Genomic DNA, 23,195 nt, shown 5'->3' on the forward strand with positions numbered 1-23,195 from the left:
AGTCCACATTCAGACTCTAATCAATAGTTCTATTGCTGAGCAAGGGGCAAGCTGACATGGTACTTCCTTGAATTTTTGTGCTGAAATAGTATCCTTGAAGGAAAATATCAAAGTCCTTTGGGCTATAATCAAGGCAGTTGCTGATTATGAGCAATTGCCATAGTTTAGGGGCAGGTTTTTCCCAGATTGAAAGTAACTTGTCCAGAGTTTTATTTCTAGGCCAAAAGAACAGGGTAGACACCTGAGATGAGGTGAGAAAACCTGGGCTCGGTCTCTTCTCCATACTGGAGCAGAAGCCGCTGCTCACTCTGGCCTCTTTCCTCATGCTTGGAAGCCTGTAAGCTCACAGCCATCTCTGCAGGAGGGGCTGGGAATGGGCCCATGGGCATTTATCCCTCCAGTTCCCAGGCTGCCTGGAGAGTTCCTGTCCCTGAAGAGATTTAAGCCCTGAAGTGCCTGTCTGCAGTCCTCTGGCCGAGGTGGTCTAGTTTCCCTTTGCCCACCTGAAAACCCCTCCATGTAGAACGGCCTGATTTATTCCAGGTGAGGGGAGACAGCAGTGAAGAAGTCCCCGAGAGTCCCAGGGGAGCAGTTGTTTGAACAGTGTGCTGTAGGAGGAGGAGGTGATGGTGCACTCCTTTAATCCCAGCACCCAGGAAGCAGAGGCAGGCTGATCTTTGTGAGTTGAGGACAGCCAGGGCTACACAGAGAAATCCTGTCTTGATTTTTTTAAAAAGCAAACAAATAGGGAAAAAAATGCAGTAGAGTCTTAGGTAGTGTAAACCTCCAAAGAAGACTCCAGCCAGGCCAGGCGGTGGTGGCGCATGCCTTTAATCCCAGCACTCAGGAAGCAGAGCCAGACGGATCTCTGAGTTCGAGGCCAGCCTGGACTACCAAGTGAGTTCCAGGAAAGGCGCAAAGCTACACAGAGAAACCCTGTCTCGAAAAACCAAAAAAAAAAAAAAAAAAAAAAAAAAAATGTGTAGGTAAACAAACATGTTAGAAGCAAGAGTTCTGTGGGCAAGGCTCATGCTCCACAAGGGCAGGGCACGTGGCTGAGCAGTGCAAGGGAAGCCTGGCACAAACTATGTAATAGGTAAAGCCCATGTTTCACTTTAGTGCCACCGCCCAGGAACTGGGGGCACAAGGCTGCCAAGCCCTAAATTAGGCAGGAGCCAGAGTATGCCTGACAACCAGCAGGTACAATCAGACAAATCCCACCAGCAGGCACAATCAGGCAAATCCCATGGTGTGCCAGTCCCTACAATGCTTCCCTCTGATTTCCTTGCAAACAGCAAGGACATGTTTAGGGCATAAATGAGAAACCCAGATGGTAGAAGCCAGCCAGGTGCCAGCGTTTATGTTGTACTTGGGAGGTGGTAAGATTGCTGTGAGAATCACCAGGTGGTGGCGCACACCTTTAATCCCAGCGCTTGGGAGGCAGAGGCAGGCAGATCTCCATGAGTTTGAGGCCAGCCTGGTCTACAGCTCAAGTTCCAGGACACCCAGGGCTACACAGAGAAAACCTGTCTTGAAAAACCAAAAAGTAAAAAAGGTTTCTATGGGAATCATGGAGGCTTCCGAGAAGAGCTACAGACTGGTGAGGATCTGGAGTGGCACTGTCCTCTCCTTGCTTCCTGGCTGCCCTGTGAGCCACACCTCCTCCAAGCCACACCTGACACTCCTCGCTGCCATCCACAGAATAAAGCTTCGGCCTGGCATTCCACCCGGCCCGACCCATCTCCAGCAGGCAGTTGTGTTCAACACACTGCATTTCCACACATCAGTGTCTGCACACTTACGCTGTTTGCCCTGCTAGAAGGTCCCTTCTCCAGACTCCAGGTATTTTTTTTTTTACATAGCTGGGATGGAACCAGCGCCTCACACAAGTAGGTTCCTAAGGGCTCTCGCTGTGCTACAGCCCCAGCCAGAGCTCTGCTTCTTAAACTTCTGCCTACTCCCCAAAGGCCACCTCTAGGCCAGGCATGGTGGTACACACCTTCAGTCCAGCACTTGGGAGGCAGAGGCCAGTCAGATCTATATTAACCACTTCCAGGCAAGCCAGGGCTACATAATGAGATACTGCCTCAAAAGTGCAAACAAACCAACAGGCCATCTCCAGAATTCCTATACCAGAGAAGTGTCCCTATTCCCATCACCTTCAGCTGGGGCGAACTGCTAGTCATGCTGGACTGAATTAGGTTCTCTCCTTGGAGTGAGCGTTGTGTAGCATGTGGCCTCTTGTCTTGGTGATTTCTAGGAGTGACTTTTCACTTGCATATGTGTTCCAGTGGGATGACAACTGTACAGTCACCTCTCATCATCCTGCCCCTCTCCACCCAACTGCAGTCCTTTGGGCAGGAGCCATGCCTTGTTCTTTATCTTGTCAGAACCTCACCACAGCACTCCAGCACACTCAGATAAGGCCACTCATTCATGCTGATAATGGGGGATGTTGGACAGTGACCCATGTGAGCAAAACAGCAGATGCGTCCCTGGTTTCCTGATTCATGGGAGCGAGGGAAGAAAGAAAGCAGGAAAACACCATTGTAGAGTTACATGTAATAAAGAGAATATCCCCCAAGGTGGTTGCAGGGAAGGTAGGAAGGGTATTTGAGACTTGAATAAGTTGAAGTAACCAGATCTGTATCTGAAGAAAAATCCAGAAAGAGGGAAAAGCAAGTGCAAAAATCTTCTCAGGAGCGACAAGATGTGTGTGTGTGTGTGTGTGTGTGTGTGTGTGTGTGTGTGTGTAAGTGTGTGCATTGGGGGAGGGGGAGAAACCAATGAGCTGAGGGAGGTGGTGGAGAGGCCACAAGGGTCAGCAAAGGCAGGGCTTGGGCAGCGATGATAAGGGTTGGGAGGTTCATGTGTTTGCCTGTTCGTGAATAGAAGCTTTTAGAAGAGGGAATAACATGGTCTATTTCCTCTAGATCGAAAGGTTTTTACTCTTTATCATTATTGTTGGAGATAAAATGCCACAAATCCTCTTCTGACTACACAAAGTCACCTGGGAACATGTCTCCATTTGGAAACAAAGATGTCAGTTGCAATATGGTCTGCAGGGCCAGGAGACCATCCATTCCAGGGTCCTTCTGGGGGTTATTCTCACAGAACACAGTAACAATGCCCAGCATTGTCTTGCAGAATCACCAGATTCAAGCTGTATCTGTAAGGTGAAATTATAGCACCAGGCCACAACTTGATAACAACCGTGAATAATCACAAATGTCCAAGTGCTACAGAGCGGTTACAGTGGCCATCTTATAAATGTCCTCAACTAAACACAAGCAGGACTGCACAGTTCAATTTCCCAGTAGGAGCAGAGAAGGAGATGCATGGGTCATACTCAAAAGGTTCAAAATGAAAAACACATTAACTTTCTGCCCATACAAGCTCATAACTGGACCAGAAAACAGCCCAAAAGTGACAGTATTATGTTTCTTCTAATTTACAAAATATATTGGTGAATCAAAAGAAAAGAAAAGGAAGGAAGGAAGGAAGGAAGGAAGGAAGGAAGGAAGGAAGGAAGGAAGGAAGGAAGGAAGGAAGGAAAAGAAAGAAAACTAGCTAGCAAAGACTGAGGGTTCTCCATCCCCATTTATTTTATGCCTCCAGGTCCTAGAGAGCAGAAAGTAAGGCCTTTCATGAGATAGAGACAACCTGGAGGAGACTCATGGGCAGGGCAGTTTGGTCTTTTTTATCTATAAACCCACAAGGGGTGGGGGTGGCAGCGGCGGCGGCGGAGGGGAGACTGGAGTTTCTTTAAAAGAACACAGTGTAAAATGAAGTGATTAGCTGTCCCTGCCCCAACCCTGCACTGCACACTCTGACTAGTCTAAGTCTTGCAAGGAGCAAGGGAGCACAGAGCACTGGCAGCTCAGAGATCAGGGCAAGGGGGCACAGGGCACTGGCAGCTCAGAGATCAGGGCAAGGGGGCACAGGGCACTGGCAGCTCAGAGATCAGGGCAAGGGGGCACAGGGCACTGGCAGCTCAGAGATCAGGGCAAGGGGGCACAGGGCACTGGCAGCTCAGAGATCAGGGCAAGGGGGCACAGGGCACTGGCAGCTCAGAGATCAGGGCAGGGGGCACAGAGCACTGGTAGCTCATAGATCAGGACAAGGGGGCACAGGCCACTGGCAGCTCAGAGATCAGGGCAGGGGAGCACAGAGCACTGGTAGCTCATAGATCAGGGCAGGGGCACAGGCCACTGGCAGCTCATAGATCAGGGCAAGGGGGCACAGGCCACTGGCAGCTCATAGATCAGGGCAAGGGGGCACAGGGCACTGACAGCTCATAAGACAGAGTCTCCCTCTCTGGACACAGGCAAATTCAAGAAAGTGTCTCCTTAGCTATTTGGAAAAAAACTGCTTCTTCAGTTACTCATTTCAGAGTTGTCCCATTAAAAACGATGTGAGATCTATGCCAGTGTAAACAGGCCACGTGGCCCCTCTCCAGCACCTATAACCTGGCAGCTGACAAACGGGTAGATATAGGAAAAGCTGATGAAGGGTCTGGCTTCTGGAGGGACTCCCATCCTTGCTCCCACTTTGAGCACATGCCCAGATATTCCAGCCTAGTGCAATCTCTGGAATTAGGAGCTCTCACTACATTGACAGGTGGCCCTTACAGACCTGAGAACAGGCAACAGGGATGATGGTGGATTGGGCAAAACTCAAAAAGGCTATAGCCAGGCATGGGTGGGGCACAGCATGGGTCTTCACAAGCTAACAGCAGTCTATGAGAGGGGCACACATAGGATAAGAAGAGCAGGGAAGATCAAAAACAATACACTGGCCACTGCTTCAGGCTTGGCCTCACCCATGTCTGATCATCTGGCTGCCCAGGTTGCAGATGCCCAACAGTCCAGTGGGTAGGAATTGCTCTGTGGTCCTGAAGCCATGGGCTATCCCAAGTCTGGTTGACCACCAAGACCAAATGTACCCACTTTATCTTAGACAATGAGACAGTCAACACAGTTGTGAAGGCCAGCATATTGTAGCTTTGAAGCACTAGTCCTCAAACAGGCACTGGTCCTTGTGAAGCCTTGTAGGTAATGGTGCCAAGTGAGTAGAAAAGCCACGTTTTACAGGCGGACCCAGGCCACGCACACAATGGCAGTACAAGTCCATAGCACTGGGCGCCCATTATAAGTGCAGTGGCATATGAGAATCACATGATGTTGACATAGAACAGCATGAAGGTCACAGCCTTAGCCCTGAGTCCACCAAACATGCTGAAGAACCAGAATTCACAGGAGAGCAGATAGCAGAGCTCTGGCCTGAACATAGGTAGGTTCACAGGTAGAGGAATCCTATGTAGGCACCATGTATTTGAGCAGAACTTAGCCAGACTGGAACCCATAGGGCCTAGGTAGAGCCTCTGGTGACCACCTTGCAAAACCTGGTCTAGCTCTGCAGGGCCTTTGCCCCAGAAAGTAGTATTGCAAAGGGTTGGGCCATAGGTCATCTTTAATTATATGGGCTCCTCTGTCAGCTTCCGGGAGGCTAAGCTGTGAAAACCAGCTGAAGAAACTTCGCATGGTGTCCCGGTTGCTGTGCACCAAGGCCGGGGGTTCCTGGCCTCGGCGCCAGCGGATGCGAGTGGCGATGGACACCACCCGACCTGAAGATCTGCATTCGTACTCCTTCACTATCATCTCATTTCGGAAGTAGGGGTTGCTCCCAAACAGGAACTTGAACTCGCAACCTGTTCTGGTGTGTCTGAGCTCCCTCACCTCCAGATTCATCAGGTAGCCAAGCATGTCTTCATCCCTAGGGCTGATCATGGTTGATAGCTGTGGGTGGTTCAGGAAGACAGTGACCCAAAAGCCCGGAATGTTTTGGATGATGAAGCTCCTGCGGGCCAGGTGCAACCTGTGCATTCTCCCAAACTTGCGCTCCAGCCGGAGGTAAGCTCCGTCAGTCTGGGCACTCATGGCCTCTAGCTCCCACTGGATGGCCTCCAGCGGGTCCAGGATGAGGGCCCCTAGATCCAAAGGCCTTAGGCTTCCCTGGGCCTCTGTGACCCCCTCCAGCTTCTCCCCCACCTTACAGGGCTCTTCCTCAGTCGTCACTTCCTCGGCCTTCCCTCCGGTATCCACCTGAATCCCCCAGTCCTGCATACAGCCCTCCGGGTTCAGAACGCTGGAGGTGGAGGCCTCTCCAGTGCTTTCTAGGGCAGGCAGTGTGGTCCCAGCGCTGGCTGCGGGGTCGGAGGACCCGTGTGCCCCGGTTCCGAGGGCGCTGGATGCCGGGGCCAGGCGCTCGTCTTGTTTTTGCCCAGGTAGTGGATGTGCAGCTGGGTCCAGAACCCCAATTCCCTCTTCTGCCATCTCCTGCTGAGTCTCTGGATGGAGAGGCCGGGAAAGCACCGGCAGGACTGTGGTCTGTTTCGGCAGTAGGATGCTGGCAGCAGGCAGGGTCTCTTCTCTGGGGCGAGCTCCGCCCCTTGCACCCCCCTTGCCGGATGTGACTTGCTAGGGTCCCTCCACTGCAGGGGACGGGGAAGACCACCCGTGTCAAACAGAACTGGTTCCAGGTTAGTAGGGCAGGTGACGAAATGCAGGGCTGGTGTGGACTAGGCAAAAGGACAACTGGGGCGGGCATCAGGGGACAGGCCCAATCCTCAAACACGGTTATAACCTTCCATCCATCAGCAGGGGAGGACTGTTTCCCTTGCCGGGCTCTTTGCAGCTTTAGAGCAGGCAGCTAGGACACTTGCAGCCTCGCAACAGGATATTGGCACAGGCAGAGGGCTGCCAGATTCAAACTGGGAACTAAAGATAAGCATAATTGTCAGGCAATCAAGCCGCTGGAAAGGAAAGCCCTAAAAGAATTGAAGGCCAGGAAAGATCTTAAATTGCTGCAAACCAGGAAGCAATCGTCACTAGCCTAGTTCCCATAGGAGCGGGATCCTCCTGGGCTATTGTTGGCTGAAATCAAGTGGACCTTGCTTCACATGGCCCAGGCTCAAGGCTCAGCGCCAGCCATTTCATAAAAGTGGATTTTAAAGGATACATACATGCTGGGCAGTGGTGACTCATGCCTTTAATCCCTACACTCAGGAGGCAGAGGCAGAGCCAGGTGAATCTCTGAGTTTGAGGCCAACCTGGTACAGGACAGCCAGGGCTACACAGAAATTCTGTCTCAAAAATTCAAGGGGGGTGGGGGCGGGTATGTACAAATTGAGGTCTTGACTCAAAACAACAAAAAAGGGCCAAACAAGGTGCACTACACTCAGGAGGCAGAGGTGTGGCATCTGAGTTTGAGGCCACACTGCTCTACATACTGAGTTCCAGGCCAGTTAGGGCTACATGAAACTGTGATAGCTAATCTTAGCCATCAACTTGACACACCTGGGAACCTCAGTTGAGGAACTTTCTCCATCATATTGGCCAGTTGAACACTTTCTTGGTCACTAATAGATGTGGATGACACAGCCCATCATGGGCGGTACCACCCCTAATCAGGTGGGCCTGGGCTGTGTAAGAAAGGCGGCTGAACACTGGGAAGCAGAGGAAGCCTTGAGTGAATGTGTATTGCTTCTAAGGAGCAATGCATCAGATCCACAGGAACTGGCGAAGCCTTCCCCTGGGTCCTGTGTGGGAATGCTGACAAAGTTCAAAAAGCGTCAACTTCAGCTTCCTCCTCCAGACATTTACAGCTTGAGATCTGAGACCGCTCTCCCACAGACCTCATACCAAGACGAGCTAGCCCTTCCTTCTCATGCTGTACATAATAAAAGCACTGAGGTTCCAATTGCTGCAGCTGGTTTGGCCCCCTATGAGGGAAGGCCAACCTAATCCCAGCTTTTCCTCATGTGTCTGTCCTTTCTTCATGCCGATTCCCTCATCTCCAGTCTTCCTGGAAACCCATTTCCAGGACCAAGTTGTGCATGGTCTCTCAGTTCCTGCCCTGCTTGAATTCTTACTCTAACTTCCCTCACTGATGGCTGGTAACCTATATGATGAAATAAACCCTCTCATCCCCAAGCCGTCTTTGGTTGCTGTTTTATCGAAGCAACAGAAAGCAAACTAGGACAGGGACCCGGTTGCTTTAAAAAAAAAAAAGAGGGACTCAGTGCAGGGCCTGGGTGGAACTGCTCCTGTGCTCCACAATCCTTCAAGTGTGGCTGCATTCCTGTGATCTCAGCTCCCAAACTATGGAGGTCAGTACACCAAATGCCTCCATCTCTGCCTACAACATCCTCCAGAAAGCCTTCAGCCTCGTCCTGTCAAAGACATCACAGTGCCTTCAGCTGAACCCCCTAGTCCAGTGGTTCTCAACCTTTCTAATGCTGTGACCCTTTAGTAATTTTGCTACTGTATGAATCATAATGTAAATAGCTGATATGCAGGATATCTGATATACAACCCCTATGAAAGGATTGTTCAACCCACAGGTTGAGAAACCCCTGCCCTTGACCTCTCCTAGATTGAATCCCTTGGGGTCCTAGCTGGGTTCCTGACCCACTGGGGTGGGCAGTGGATACTTGTCAAGGGAGAGGCTAAAATAAAGAATCAGCCCCCTGCCTCTGTGTACCAAACACCTGCACATTGATTCTTCCTGGCCCCATAGCATCTTGGGCTAAACTCCAAGTAACTGTTTGGCTTTGGACACTGGCTCCCAGATGGGAAGATGTCAGTGCAAGGGATGGGGCCTGGGATGGTGATGACAATCTGTTAAGAGAAGGCCAAGCAACAGTGTCAGGTGAGCCCACCTCAGCCTGGAGCACTATCTAAACACGGTGTTTGAGCACGGGGTGTAAAGCTGGGTCCTAGCTGTCAAATGTGTGTACCTTGGGGAGCCTAAAAAGGGTTCTCTTCCTGTCAGAACTTCATGACATCTAGAATCACCACCCACTACGAGATTGCAAAGGTTCGCCTTTGTTGGGCCTGAGGACAATCACAGCTGCACAAGAGGGTCAGAGAATTAGGAATGCCGAGACTGAACATGTTTGAGCCTCTGCATCGAAACAAATGTGAAGACTGAACTCCCTGACATTTTCAGTTACCTAACATTTTAGTGTTTAAAGCCCATTTGACTCTCACGTCCAATGTGAGTTGATACAATGAAGCACTTACCTCAAAGACACTCAGTTAAGACCCACTGTTTGCCCACCCCCCACCACCAGCATCACCTTGGATGCTAAAGAGGCCTGCAGATCCCATTCTTCACAGTCCCAGGCTCACTCCAACCCTTCCCCAATAAACAGGTTTGAAACTGCAAAGCACGTCATTCAGAAGTTTTTAATAAACAACTTCATTATAAAAACTTTTTTTGAAAATTAATTCTGTAAAACATTGAAAAATCTACTTTAACAAAGATATGCCCTGTGCATTTTCTAATGGCACTTATATTTTACAATTAAAAACCTTGTTTTATATAAAGCCAAAAATACTCCAAGAGGTTATTCACTGTGTTTACAAAGTGCTAAAAGGTTTTTGTCTTGTAATTTTTTTCTTTAAATAATCTGGCATTAAGAAAGAGTGGTTCCAAAGCTTCACCAACTGGGAGTGAGAGAAGGGTGTGAAGTAGTGTTCAGGAATTCTAGTGCCAGACACGAAGAGTTGCGCATGGGAGAACTGGCAGATGACGCCAGGCAACACCTGAAGAAGTTGATAGGCACAACTCCACACAGTCCAAGATTACACAGTGAACACCCTTTCCACACCACAGACCCCACTCTCCAGTGGTCAAAGTCACAGCCACTTCCTTCCACAGCAGGTTCAGAGCTCCAGGAGAGGCCAGGGTGAGGTCCCAGAGAAATCTGGACTTTTCTGGCCAACACCTGCCTAAGGCAAAGTTTATTACATAAATATCCTTGTTAAAAAGCAAAATATTGATCCTGTATAATACAACCTGTTGGGTTTTTTTTTTGTTTTGTTTTTTGTTTTTGTTTTTTTTTTTTTTAATTCGTGGAGAAGGGGTGGGGAAAATAGCTACCAAAAAGGGATGGGAAACTTAAAGGTTCCTAAGGGAGGTTTAGGGAAATTTCAACTTAGGATAATATCTACGAACAAAAGCAATCACACCTGCTTCCCCAGATTTGCATTAACAAAACACCATGTAAAGTCGGGGAGAGAGACACTGGTGCGCCCTTCCCTGCCTCCCACCTGTTTAAGACAGTGCTAGGATCCTCTGAGCCAACACCTGGGCAGGCTAGTTCCTGGCCCCAGGACAGTTTCAACTCTGACAAGCTGCTGTGCAGGCTGAGGGGCGCTTGTCCCCTGTGCTGTCAGCGCATTGCTGACAGGCTAGAGTACGTGGCAAGGAGAGGGGACATCATTCTTTTCTGGTCCCTGATTAGTCTGTGCCACATGCCATGGCTCCTGTCCTGGGCAGATGCCCCTCTGGCTCTCTTGGCCTCAAAAGGGGTACTTCAATGAGTTTGGGCACCGAGTACAGAGTAAATTATTCTTATCCTTTTAACAACTGGCCAAAAAGGCTCTTTTGGGTGGTAGGTTGGAGAAAGGTTTAAGAAACTGCAGGGTGGTTTGTGGTCCAAACAAGTGAAGGCAGATAACCAGCAAAGTTCACAGTGACAGGAAAATTTCTTAGAGTGAGGACACTGGAAAAGTCGAGAAACAGAGAGGATGGATGAGAAAAGGCAAGGAGAAAAGACTGGAGGTGGGAACAAGGCCCCAGTTACAAGATTTACAACAGGTGCTCTGCTGTCCTATGCGCACCAAGGGAGGGGCAAGCTCAGGAGGACAGGCTCCTCAAACAGCCCGGTGCACTATACTCGGGCTGGAGGCTACTGGTTTCTGAAAATGAGGCAACAGGGAGGTGGCAGGCAAAGGGAGAAGGGCCTGGGTCTAGTGAAGACCAAACACAAGGAAAACGGCAGCAGTGAGTTCCACTTGGATTCTCACATGCCCCTTCCTGTAATACGAGTCCCAACAACATGCATAGCATGCAGGAGATGGTTGCGTACCAAGGCAGACGCTTTTAAAAACAAACCTTAATTAGTCCCTGGGACTCACTGAAACTAATCTTTAGAAGCAAATCACCTAGTCTGATTCCAATCCTGTCAGACATACTTATATCCAGTTTTTTTTTTTTGTTTTTTTTTTAAAAAGGTATTCCAAGCTACCTTGCTTAAATCAAAACATCTTATTCACTCCACATTGCTTCCAAACAAGGGCCAGGGAGTTAAATCTGAAGGCTTTCACCTCAAACAAGGAGTACTGGCCTGGGCTGAAGCAGGAGTCCAGGTCTTGGACCTGCACAGTTCCCAATGATAAACTGGAGTGAATCTAGACAGAGGGGAGGGGCAGGGAAGAACTGGTGGGAGATTGAGGCAGTTCCTAGGTAGTCTGTCCTGAAACCCTAGTGGAGAAGCCAGCAAAAGGCACCACTAACAGAAGTGCCCAGGCTGCTGGCTACATCTGTAGGAGTTAACAGCAAAGAGGTAGAAGTGTGTTTCTGAATCAGAGAGGTGTCTCAAAAGGTTCCACAATGGTGGTCCCTGAGCTGCCTCCCTTCCGTGCATGGGAAAAGCCCATACAGAACCGAGATGAAATGGGATTAGGGATTCGGCTGTGCTCTCTGTGGCAGGGAGCCCCAAGTCAGCAGAAGAACTAACAACTTCTTTCAAGAAACATTGATAGATACTAAGGGCAACTGAGGGGACCATGACAGGTGGCAGGTCCTCAACGGAGAGCAAAGGAGACAATGCCCAGTGCCCAGAGTCCTTGGGGACTGCAAAGCAGGGAAGGCAGAAGGGACACTGTAGGTAAGAACATTTTGGTATGAGAGGCAACAATGATTTGATAGACTAGGACTCAACCATCTGCCCAATCCTAACTTTCTAGAAACTCTTCTGACAGTTCCACTATGTCCTGGAAGGACAAGCAGGAGGAAACAAACCAAGGGTGAATTCCCTCTTCTCTGCTATCCAGCCCAGAGCCCAGAACCCTTCCTTCCAAGACAAATAACAACAGCTCATGATGTCCAGGGTGGGGCTGGGGATTGGGGAATGGTAGATATTGGTGCCTTTCATTTCTTCCCCTCTCCAGTTCAGGAGGACGAAGGTGTCATGATGTACTTGGAGAAAAACAAAATTGCAGACCTGTGAGAAAGCTGCTCCAATCTTCTTGCCTATCTCCTGTGGACACTGCCATGGAAGGCAGGAATAGAAGCAGTCATGGAAGATGGCAGAAACTGAAGCAGTCCAAAGTCAGTTTATTTCCCCACGGGGGAAAAATGTGACCTCAAGTGAAGAGAAGTCAGCAAGACCCGACTCCGCCTTGTAAACAGGGCTCCAGTTAACACCAGGTACCTAGTGGCTCAGGCTGGTGGCAACTGAAATGGACTGGTGGGAATGGATTCACGGTGTGTAAACAGTGTTCACTGCAATTACTCTAAGGCTAACAGTGTGGCAAGGGAGGTGAAATGGTGTGTCTGAGGAGAATGTGTAAACGGTACCGTTGCTGGACAACACTGACTGAAATAGAGCTGCTGGTAGAGTAGGGATGGGATTGCTGAGAAGAGAGGCCCTCTTTCCTGCTTGGTAGCTGGAAGCAGGTAATAGTCAAGAGACCTTCCACAGCAAGGACTCAACAACCAACTGCTGGAGGGTCTGCAGGCTGGGACCAGAAGACGGGCTTCTTAAGCTATTTCTCTTGAGGTCATACAAGGTGAAACCCTCTGTCTCCAAGAGGCTTCCCCTTTTCCAGATTGAAGGTGGTTCTGACACTCTGGAGAGGCAGAGGGCTAAAAATAGCTCCCAGTTCAGATCAAAAAATAAAAGTAAAAATACCTGAAAGTCCTATGATAGATTGTTCACGGGGCTGGGTTCAAGGATCCCTCTAGATTGATCCTGGAGCCTGAGCCCCCAAACCAAGTGCTCCATATAGACACTGGAATTTTCTTTTTGAACCCAGCTCTGAAAGCTCAGCTGCCTTCATGGGGGAGGTTGATAGGGTGGGTACTTAGGCTCCCTTGTAGAACCAAAAGACTGAGTGGGGGACCTCCGTGGGGGCTACTGGAATGCTTGGTGGAAACGAGGCAGGGTGGTGGTACTCAGGCCAGAGGTGAAGACAGGAGGCAAGGAGTGCAGAGGCCCAAAGTTCAGGGGTCCCCCAGCTCCAGGGGAATCTTGAGGCTGAGCTTGCAGAGTGGTGAGCAGAGGCTGTGCCTCAGCTTGGGAGTAGCCCATGACCAAGCCTCCTGTGGCCCCTGGTGGGTTACATGGGGGTAGGTTGAGTGGAAGAAAGCCCAGTAAATGAGAGAAGTCCATATTAGCAGCGCAGAGGGCCTCAGAGAGGTTGGCGGGACTCTTGGTGAGCAGGGCTTCATCTAGGAGGGCTGCAGCTGCCGCCGGCTGAGGTGAGGCGGGCTGGGGTTCAGCTGATGAGAGAGACAGACTTCCAGGAAGCTCTGTCAGAAAACTATCCACCTCCACTTTGGGCAGTTTATCAGGCAAGTATGAGGTAGATCCAAGCTGGTATTTTGGAGGGAGCTGAGCTGAGGAGGAGAGAGGAGAAGATTCCAGAGGGTAACTCATACCCATGGGCAGCGTGTTGTGCACCAGGGAGTGTGGCACGCCCGCACTGGGCATGGTAGGGATGTGGGCACCATACATGCCCATGGGCAACATGCCAGGGAAGGCCTTGGCCCCCATCACGTCCCGAGAGGCCATGCAGAGCACAGGGCTCAGCTCTTCCTTTACACTGACTGTGGAGCTACAGCTAAGTAAGCCTAACATATCCACTGGCTCTGTCTTGATCTTGAGCAGCTCCTGTGAGTGGCTCTTCTTGACATGCCGTGTCAGGTGATCCTTACGGCCAAACCTCTGGGCACAGTACTGGCACAGGAAGTCTTTACGACCAGTGTGCACCACTAGGTGCCGTCGAACATCCTTCCGAGTATAGAACCGCCGGTCACAGTGATCACAGGGGTGCTTCTTCTCCTTGGCACCTCCTGCTACCCGGCGTGAGTGAGCCTTCAGGTGCTCCAATAGGGCCTGGGTACTCTCAAAGGTCTGCAGGCATACCTTGCAGCTGAGATCACCACTGCTGGCAGCATGCATGGCCAGGTGGCGGCGGTAACCCAGCTTTGTATTGTAATTCTTACCGCACTCAGAGCAGTGGAGGGCCTCCTTGTTGGGGTCGTGGGTCTGCAAGTGGTTCCGCAGATGGTCCTTTCGGTGAAACATCTTGTCACAGTACATGCACTGGTGGGGTTTCTGGGCCGAGTGGGTGGCCATGTGCCTGTGGGTAGGGATGGAAGATGGGTAGAAAGCTGAAAGAGGGAAGTTCAAAAGGGCTAACTAGACAACCAGATGTCTACGAACAGGAAACTACATATAAAAATTTCAATAAAGCAATGCAACAGAATACCATATTGACTATATTCTACCAATATCCCTACAAAATCATGTATGTATTGCCATTCTTGGCAGCACTGGTTTTAGTAGCAAAAAATCAAGAACAATCTGAATTTACTAATAGGGAACTGGTTATACAATTGCTAAGTCTGTAATATAACTCTGGTATTTAAAAGGTGAGCTTTATATGTACCTTCAAGGAATAAGCTTCTTAGAGACATTAAGAGGAAAAAGGTGGGGGGCAGTGGTGCATGCCTTTAATCTGAACATTTGGGAAGAAGAGGCAGGCAGATCTCTGAGTTTGAGGTCAGCCTGTTCTACAGAGCAAGTACAGGGCAGTCAAGGGTATACAGAGAGAAATTCTGTCTTGAAAGAAATTAAAAAAAAAAAAAAAAAAGAGGAAAAAGCAATAGTACACAAAGAATGATATTTGCGACATAAAAAATAATGTATTGCTTGTATATGCTTGCAATAAGAACCAGACATCACTGGGGCACGGGGGGGGGGGGGGGGGGGGGGGGGGGGCAAAAATCAGAGTTTATAAATGGACCTGATGGAGAACTTTCATTGTAAGCCTTTTAATACCTCCTGAATTCTCAGTCATGTGAATGATTTCCTCTTCAAAAGTTTACATTTAATTCTTTTAAATGTTACAATAAAGGGAAAAATGAAAGATGAAATGTATGTAAACTTCCTGATCTGTAACAAGTTCCCAAGATACACAAAGACAAGTCAAAAAAGGAAGTTCAACAGTGCACATTAATACAACCCCCTTTGAAAACCAAAAGAATACACATTTGAATGTCTCGAGGATTCCTAAGAAATGAATCTCACCAGCTGCCTTTGGGAGAGAAATAGCTGTGATGAGTATGAGAGCAATTCATTTTCACTACAGACCCTTTTGTATCATTTCAACTGCTTAGTTCCTCATTGTCCCTTAGTTCACATGTCTCCTGTCTGATTGGAAAACAGCCCAGAGACCAGGAACTGGACCTATAGCTTCATATACCTTCAGAATCAACTTACCAAGACTTTAAGGCCTACCATTTGCCAAACTGTGGGTGAGCTGTCATTAACATTTTCCAGTTAAGGACAGGAAGCACCAGGTAGCCCCACCCATCAGTCAATGGCAGAGGCTGTATTTAAACACTAACCCTCTTGAGATAACACATCATAGCTGTGTCTAGTACCCCATGACCTATTCTTTCTTTTTTTTTTTTTTTTTTTTTTTTCCCCGAGACAGGGGTTCTCTGTGTAGTTTTGGTGCCTGTCCTGGATCTCTGTAGACCAGGCTGGCCTCGAACTCACAGAGATCCGCCTGGCTCTGCCTCCCGAGTGCTGGGATTAAAGGTGTACTGCCTGGCGCCATGACCTTTTCTATATAGAGAATCACCTTGTGTTATGTGTGTGCATTCATATTTATGGGGTTATTATCAACCTCCTGGCATGCTGACAGGATGGCACATTAGAGGCAGTGCTGAAGGACTCAGTCTGTTTCCTTCATTTCGCAGGTAGAAAACTAAAGCCTAAAGAAGTCCAGAAACTCACCAAAGATCATATGTCAGGGCTCTTACCTCGTGGACTAGGATTTTTCTATCAGCCTCCCACTGGTACTCAGACCACCACAAAAGAGTCCAAGAGGATGTCCCTGACTAGGGTCCTCTAAGAATCAACACATTCCACACAACCCCTGATACCTATCTTGGTTCCTTCCTACCAACTGCTTTCCAGATGAGGAACTAGGGCTTTCTGTGGTCATCTCACTGTATTTATGGGTTTGTTGTCTGTCTTCACTATTGAGAAAGGATACTCAAAAGTTTTCACTGTGTAAACAACAAATAGACAGCTAGCCCCTCCAGCCTTCTTACTCACTATCCTGCCCCTCCCAATGAGCACTGTTTGTAGTGCATAGCAGGAGATTCACAAATAACAGACAGATGAATGGCTAGATGCACCAGGTCAGTCTACCTCATTTCATCAGGACAAGTTCACGGTTCCTTTCCTGGCAAGGCAGGGGATCAAGTAAATACAGGTGGTTCTCCTCAGATCCTTTCCCTAACAGAGCTGCTCTCATCTGCCCTAACAAGGGCTTTCACATTCTCTTTCACTTTAAGTAAGGGTTCTTGGGCTTACAAATTTCAGGAAAGGAGCTGACCCACTGAGCAGCAGGGACTCTACAGAAAGAGAAACAACCATCTGATTAGCAGGCTGAGTCAGAAGCAGCAGAACTGCAGGACCAACAACACTCTGACCCTGGCGAAGTCACAAGAGCCCCAGTTGTAGAATGGACAGATTAGACCAGAGGATCTCCTTGTCCTTCTGAACTTCTAAGACCAATTTCTAACTTCTGGCTAAGATTCTGATAATTTACCTGACAGGAATGGAGAAAGTACTGAAAAAAATGTTAAGTCTAATTTGTTCATAGCTGCCTTACACTATACTCCTCAGATTCTACTGTCTCAATAAAAATACCACCATTTTTGATGAGGAAGGAATTTTCTGAATTCCAGGCTAACCTGGGCTACAAAAGGAACTCCTGTTTCAACACAGACAAACACTAATTTTGTTTGCTGTTGAAATTTTTTTGGGGGGTGGGGGGTTTCGAGACAGGGTTCCTTTGTGTATCCTTGGCTGTCCTGGAACTAACTCTGTAGACCAGGCTGGCCTCAAACTCAAGAGACCCACCTACCTCTGCCTCCTGAATGCTGGGATTAAAGGCATTCGCCACCACTGCCCAGCTTAAACAAAATTTTATTACATTTATTTTGTGTGTACATGTATGAGTTTAGGGGCCAGAGACAACTTGCAGAAGTCAGTTCTCTCCTTCCACCATGTGGGTCCCAGGGACTGAACTCAGATTGTTAGGCTTGGCAGCAAGCACTCCAACCCACTGAGCTAGCTCAATGGGCCCTAAGTGGTTTGTTTTCAAACAGTCTCACTCTGTAGCCCAAGCTGGCTTTGAACTGGTGTGATTCTTCTGCTTCAGCCTTGCAAGTGCCAGAATTACAGGCATGCGCCTCCATGCCCAGCTAAACACTACCATTACTTAGTAGTGACTTCAAATGGTTAGAGTTCAGAGTACACTTACAGGACAACTTCGTCTTTTACTCTTTTGCTACCAATAAAGACCCACACTCAGCTGAGTCTCTGGTTCTGACCTCTGGGAAGCTGGGGGCTAAAAGAGGTATGGGAGTGTCACCTACCTATACAGCTTGTACTTGGAGGCAAAAGCCTTGCCACAGTGCAGCTGAGGGCAGCTATACGGTCTCTGCTCCGGATGGGGAAGGCTATGAGGCCTTAGCTTCTCCCCATTTGAGAAAGGTGTCCCCGAGATTTCACATTGGCACTTCACTTGACTCTCTGCCTCCCGGCCCCGAGGCCTGGGAACTAGTTTCCAGCCCACTTCCTCCTCCTGCTTTGCATCTTGAATCCAGGGAGGGACGCTGGTGAAAAATGTGGTCATGGCAAGGCTAATGGCAGAGGGCCATGTTATTCAGAAAGCCTCCCCATCAGTTCACATAGGCTCTTTGCTCGGTCACAGCCTCCAACGCAGCCTTCAGAAAACAGTCTCTTCACCTGAAACAGAGCACCTGGTGTTAGGAAGCCCCATACCAAGAGCACACAGGCTCTGCAGACAGCTCCCAAGCCTACTCCCAGCCTTCTCCTCCCACTCACTAGTGGTGTGACTTTCAAACAAGCACTTGCTTCCCTGACCTGCTTCCTTATTTACAAAACAGACACAACCTCCAAAATCATGTTTTAGAGGTCAATGCAGCCATATGTACAAAGCTTCCACTGGTACTTGGTGCTTACCAGTGCTCATCAGGGTTATTACTAGTAACTCTAGACTATAAGAAACAAGGTAATCTGAGGAACCAAAGCTCAAAGCACTAAACTTTCTCTTCGTTTTTACATCCCTCCCTCAAAGGTTAGACAGCTTTCCTCCTCCTCCTCCTCACCCTACTTCCCTCCATCTGCTGTTATTCCCCTCACCAGAGGTGCTAAGGAACAATAAAAGATCTAAAAGGCAACAGAGTTAGAACCTTTCCATAGGAAATTCAGACCCAAGAGCAAGGCCCTGTGCACATGCATTTCTTAGCAGAGCACTGACGTCAGGAGGTTCCTTCTGGAGAAGCAACAGTAGCCTCCAAGAATTTTCCCTAAACTAGTGCCAGTCCCATCCTGACCTCCACCACCTTTCTGGATCTTTTGTTCTCCATGGCTTTTTGTTTTCTTTTAATCCACAAAAACCCAAAGTGCTGAGTGGTTCATCCTACAGACTCAGAGGACACACATGCAATTCTCTACTAGGACAGATAACATTCTTGATTCGAATGTAAGTCTTCTCCACCTGATGATCCTCTGAGGGATCCTTCTGTATCTCTTTCATTTCCATATACCTAACATCTAGAGAAGGAACCTCAATTTCCTTTTAGATGAGTAAATTACTCATTAAACTCAAGTTGATTCTCAGGGGCTTAACTTATACCCATAAGTTCTAGTTTAAACTGGGTTCTCCACCCTCCACAGAAAAGAGCCAAAACCTGAAATCTGATCCTTCCCCTTGTTGGTGAAAGTGGTATAGTAAGGAGAGGAAGACAGAGCAACAGTAACACGACCCCTTCCTGACACCAACTCAAGAGACAATCCCAAAATTCAGTCATGAGGATTTTCCATGTAGAGAGCAATGATGGTGTATCTGGGGATTGGCTACAAGACTCTGGGGAGAGCTTCAACTGCATAAACTAGCTGTGGACCATGGAATGCTTGCTCAGCTAATTAGCACCTGCTGCTTACAGTGACCATTCATCCAACAGACTGGCCATGAACGAGATGATAGTATCAGCGGGTTCATGCCCCAGAGAGCTTTGCTCATCATAACATGAGCTACATCCTGTTCAGGAACCATTCCTTTTGTTGAAGAAACATTGCAATGTAATATGACAAACATTTCTCCATCACCAGTGGGGATTTGCCTAGAATCATCAGCACAAAAGTGGCAATATTTTGTACTAATCATGTACTGGGAAAGGCAAGAAATTACTGAAAACTAGACTCACTTGAGTTATCCTGGCACATCTCTGGCATATCTGCCTGCTCTCTATACACCTCAAACACCTCCTCCAACGGCTGGCTTTCATTGTTCAAATTCCCTCCCTTCTGCACAAGGTGGAATTACCTGTTTATAATACCAGCGATTACTATGTACCCTGGAACTAAAAGGAGTGAGCTCCAAGTATGCATATCTAGTTTAGAGAGAATTCCCCATACCTTCAAAGTCAAATTCTGCTCCCACTTCCTATCTAAATCATGCATCTTAGCCTTTGGAAGTTGGGAATGGCAGCTAGAGGAAAGCAAGTCACATCACTCTGGCTGATGTGAGGGGAGCCTAGCTCTGGAAATTCCGCACAAACTCAGAAAGAAAATGGTACATCCCCACCTCCCACACGTCCACCTCATCTGTTCTGTTGAACATGCACAAACAAGACACAGCAGTTTAGCTACTGAAAGAGTGAGTAATGGGCTTCTAGGAAATAGGCTGCCAGTGGCGAAGAAGAGCTCACGAGGATGCCCAGATAGAACCAAAGGAGGAAGGAGGGAACCATGTGCTCCACTTGATCAGCATTCATGAGGTTATGGCTTTAGAAGAGCCAACACCTTGATCCTACTCACCTAGGCCTCTGAAAAAGCACAGCAAGATCCTTACCTACAATCAGTGGCCACCATAGCCACAGTTGCTGGTGTTACCTAGGAATCTTTGGCGATCTAGTCTCACGTTCTCTGTGTCCTTTGTCTGCATACTCCTCTGATCCAGAAAAATTCCTGGGTTTGATTCATACAATCAGACCTATTCCTTCAGACTTCCTGTCAAAACTGTGAAAGAATTTTGCTTCTCTTTCAAAGCTGTTCTTCTAGTCCCATAGTCTAACCGTAGCTATGGAGAAGCTGACAGAACCTGTTTCCATAAAACAAACACAATCCCTCCCAGTTACTGGTATAAGTGTATTTTCAGCCCAAGACTCTTCTGGCATCTGATCTGAAGGGGGAGGCAGCATGGAAAGAACCTTGGACTTGCTATCAGAAGAGCCACCACTCACTGGCTGTGAAACCATAGGCAGGTTACTTCACTTCTCTGAACCTCACTCTCCTCAATTTCTGAAAGAGATTCATTCTCTAGACCTGTAAATATTTTCTAGAGGATGAAGTGAAATGGTACTGTTGAGAGTGACATGAAACATGAACACACGAAGCCCATGAGGGCAGTATCGCTGCTGCCACTCTTCAGCAGTGCCAAGTATAACTTCTCTCTCTCCCTCTTAGTGTTATTTCTCATGCCTCAAAGTCAGTTTCCTTCCCTTCCCAACATCTCAGAACTCAGCCTTCCTCTTTTCCCTCACTGTTAAGCCTCAGCACAAGCCAAAGCTTTACTTTCCTCCAGCACATCTGGGCCAGAGTTTTCTCTTGCCTGGATGGCCACTTTATTACACCCTCTTCTATTATTAAAGCTCCATACCCAAAGTAAGAATGCTTGCTCAATACTCTGTATGGCCTTTGGAAGCTCCGGTCTGTCTTCTGTAGTGCTGTGATGTAGGCTGTCCTCTGATGAAACTATAGTTTTTATGGTGTTACATCATCTCTATAGAAACTGCGTTCTTTCTCCATTATTAGCCTGTTTCCTCATCTGTAAAGCTAAAAATACTTACCTCACAGTCTGGCTATAAGGATTATTTTAGTCAGGTATGCAAAAAGCTCAGCACTGGGTTTGGCCTGCTCAAAGTGCCCAGCAAAAGAAAGCTATTATCTTGGTCTTTGTACTGAATTTCGTGTTCCCACCTTCGGCTGCCACAGTCCTGTTTTCCCAACTCTCCCCATCAAATAATGTTGAGCTAGCCAGCAGTCTCTACAGCAAGGAAAGGGTTAATCTCTGAGTGTTCTTAACTAAAGAGACCCACAGAGGATTAACAGCTCCACTTCAGTGACTACCCTAAAATAGCTTTTATCCCTCCTGCCCAAGAGCTACTTGGGGATCTGAAGAACTCAATTCAACACCTGCCTAGGAGGAAACACACCCAGAAAGGTTCTTGGAGGTGGAATCTTCCCTCAAAAGAACTTAAAATAGCAACTGGGAAATTATAAATAGCGTTAGGGAAAACATATATAAATAGGGAAAACAAAACAGGCCTTGACCTGGGCAACAGAAACAAATCCAAAGGCACACTGGTCGGCTGGAAAACACAAGAAGGGAAGGAGGGATGGGAATAGCTGCCCACTTCCCAAGGCCAGCGCACACACACCACTCCGGAATGGTGGGAGAATTAAATTACAGGGAGGCCTGAGAGTCTCAATGACTTGCATCATTCCAAGAAACATCAAACAGGATTAACAGGGGTAGGATTTACTCTCGGGCTGCTAGTTCTTCTGTCAGTGTAGATGGGCCTCTTTGGAGTCCCTTTGATTCCCTATTTCCTCAGATTCCCGCTGCCTCCCACCCCTGGGGAGGCCTTGAGCAAATGGCTGCAACTCACTCCAGCCTCATTTTCACCTACCCCCCCTCCCCAACTCAGCCGCCTTTCCTTGAGAGAAGAGGGTTAGACACCCAAGGCCAGACTTATCAGGCTCCAGGCTGACAGGTGGAAAAACACACAAGTCAGGAGTCAGGGTATGCTTGCAGGTGAAAGCACCAACTCGCCGCCGCAGCAGCCAGGACCCCTTCCCCTTCTGTCCCAAGGTAGTCCACAGCATGGAGCTGGAGTTGTAGGAAAACAGTCCGGCCCTCAGGCCAGCCGCTAGATCACCCCATTTTGTGGTGTGAAATGTTAAATTCCCCCTACGATCGGAAGGTGGGAATGGAGAATGGGGAGAAAAGACGAGAATTCAGAAAGAAGTCTAGATAGGGTCTGAGATGGGAAGAGCAAGCATGCACGGTAAAGAATCATGAACACACTATTTGGGTCTCCAAGAGACCACCGCGAGAAAGAGGTAGGTAGGGAGGTTCTAAAGGTCGGAAGAGGCTGGGGGGGGGGTGCTGAAGACACGAGTGAGTTTCAAGAAAGTCTAGAAATGAGACCCTCGCGATGGAAAAATGTCTGAAGTTTACTCAATATGGTCACCGGGGAGGCAACTACAGGTAGGACCTTATTTGGGGTTCTTCACTCAGACCGAGGTATTGGAGAGAAGCCTCAAAGTAAGTTTATGAAAGTCTGGAAAACGAAAGAGCGAAGAGAGGACTATTTGGAGCAGGAAAGGGGGTTATGTGGGTCGGGGTAGGCGTGTCCGAGGGAGGGAGCAGGTGCAGCTTATCTATGCCCCCCAGACCGCGATCCCAAGGAAGGGCAGCAGCGTGTTATCTGGGTCTCCAGGGAGTCGGGGGCGGGGGGGTCGACAGTGGGGGACCCTCGGGGCTGAGTCTCCAAGTCTAGGAATGGAGTGAGCCTAAGGGCTTCTTCCGGTCCCCCGGGCACAAGTCTGAGGTCCGGGGAGCGTTTTCGTCACCACAGGGCCTATCCGGGGCCCGGCTGGCGCAGAGGGGGCCCCCAGTCAGGGGTGTGGGCGACCGCGCTGGGCGGCCCGTGGTGAGGGGCGCCGCCGCTCCGAGTGCCGGGCGTGTAGGCACAGCGCGACGGCCTCCCGCCCCGCTCCCCACCATCCCCCAGGACCCTCGCCGGCACTCACTGCGCTCGGGACCCCGCGCTGGGGGCCGGGCCGCGCTCGGGCTCCGCCAGGCCCGCTCAGGCCCCGGTAGTGGCGGCGGTCGGGCCATTGTGCGGTGCATTGTGGGAGCCGCGCGAGCGGGCGCTCGGGTCGTGGAGGGGGCGGTGCCGCGGGCTCTCTATGGTCCCGCCCGCCCGCGGGCTAGAGC

At 49.0% G+C, this 23,195-nt stretch overlaps 2 protein-coding genes across 3 annotated transcripts; both read right to left on the minus strand.

Moving 5' to 3' along the window:
• Nucleotides 1-1,331: 1,331 nt before the first annotated feature.
• On the minus strand, nt 1,332-9,112 carry LOC128100824 (putative testis-specific Y-encoded-like protein 3). The gene has a single exon (XM_052723485.1). The coding sequence runs from the start codon at nt 6,333-6,335 to the stop codon at nt 5,346-5,348; it is 990 nt and encodes a 329-aa protein (XP_052579445.1). The 5' UTR covers nt 6,336-9,112; the 3' UTR covers nt 1,332-5,345.
• A 124-nt stretch (nt 9,113-9,236) lies between these two features.
• Plagl2 (PLAG1 like zinc finger 2) lies at nt 9,237-23,152 on the minus strand. 2 transcript variants are annotated; one of them, XM_052723482.1, is made up of 3 exons: nt 23,009-23,151; nt 17,539-17,911; nt 9,237-14,219 (listed from the first exon to the last, which is right to left on the minus strand). In XM_052723482.1, exons 2-3 carry the CDS (start codon nt 17,796-17,798, stop codon nt 12,989-12,991), a joined length of 1,491 nt encoding a protein of 496 aa, XP_052579442.1. In that variant the 5' UTR covers nt 17,799-17,911; nt 23,009-23,151; the 3' UTR covers nt 9,237-12,988. The 2 variants fall into 2 exon arrangements, with proteins under 2 accessions (XP_052579442.1, XP_052579443.1); XM_052723483.1 differs by lacking the exon at nt 17,539-17,911 and having other exon boundaries at nt 23,009-23,152.
• Between the last annotated feature and the right edge of the window lie 43 nt (nt 23,153-23,195).

This window comes from Peromyscus californicus, unplaced genomic scaffold (assembly GCF_007827085.1).
Source record: "Peromyscus californicus insignis strain IS unplaced genomic scaffold, ASM782708v3 Scaffold_7__1_contigs__length_154581171, whole genome shotgun sequence".
In the NCBI taxonomy this organism is placed as follows: Eukaryota; Metazoa; Chordata; class Mammalia; order Rodentia; family Cricetidae; genus Peromyscus; species Peromyscus californicus.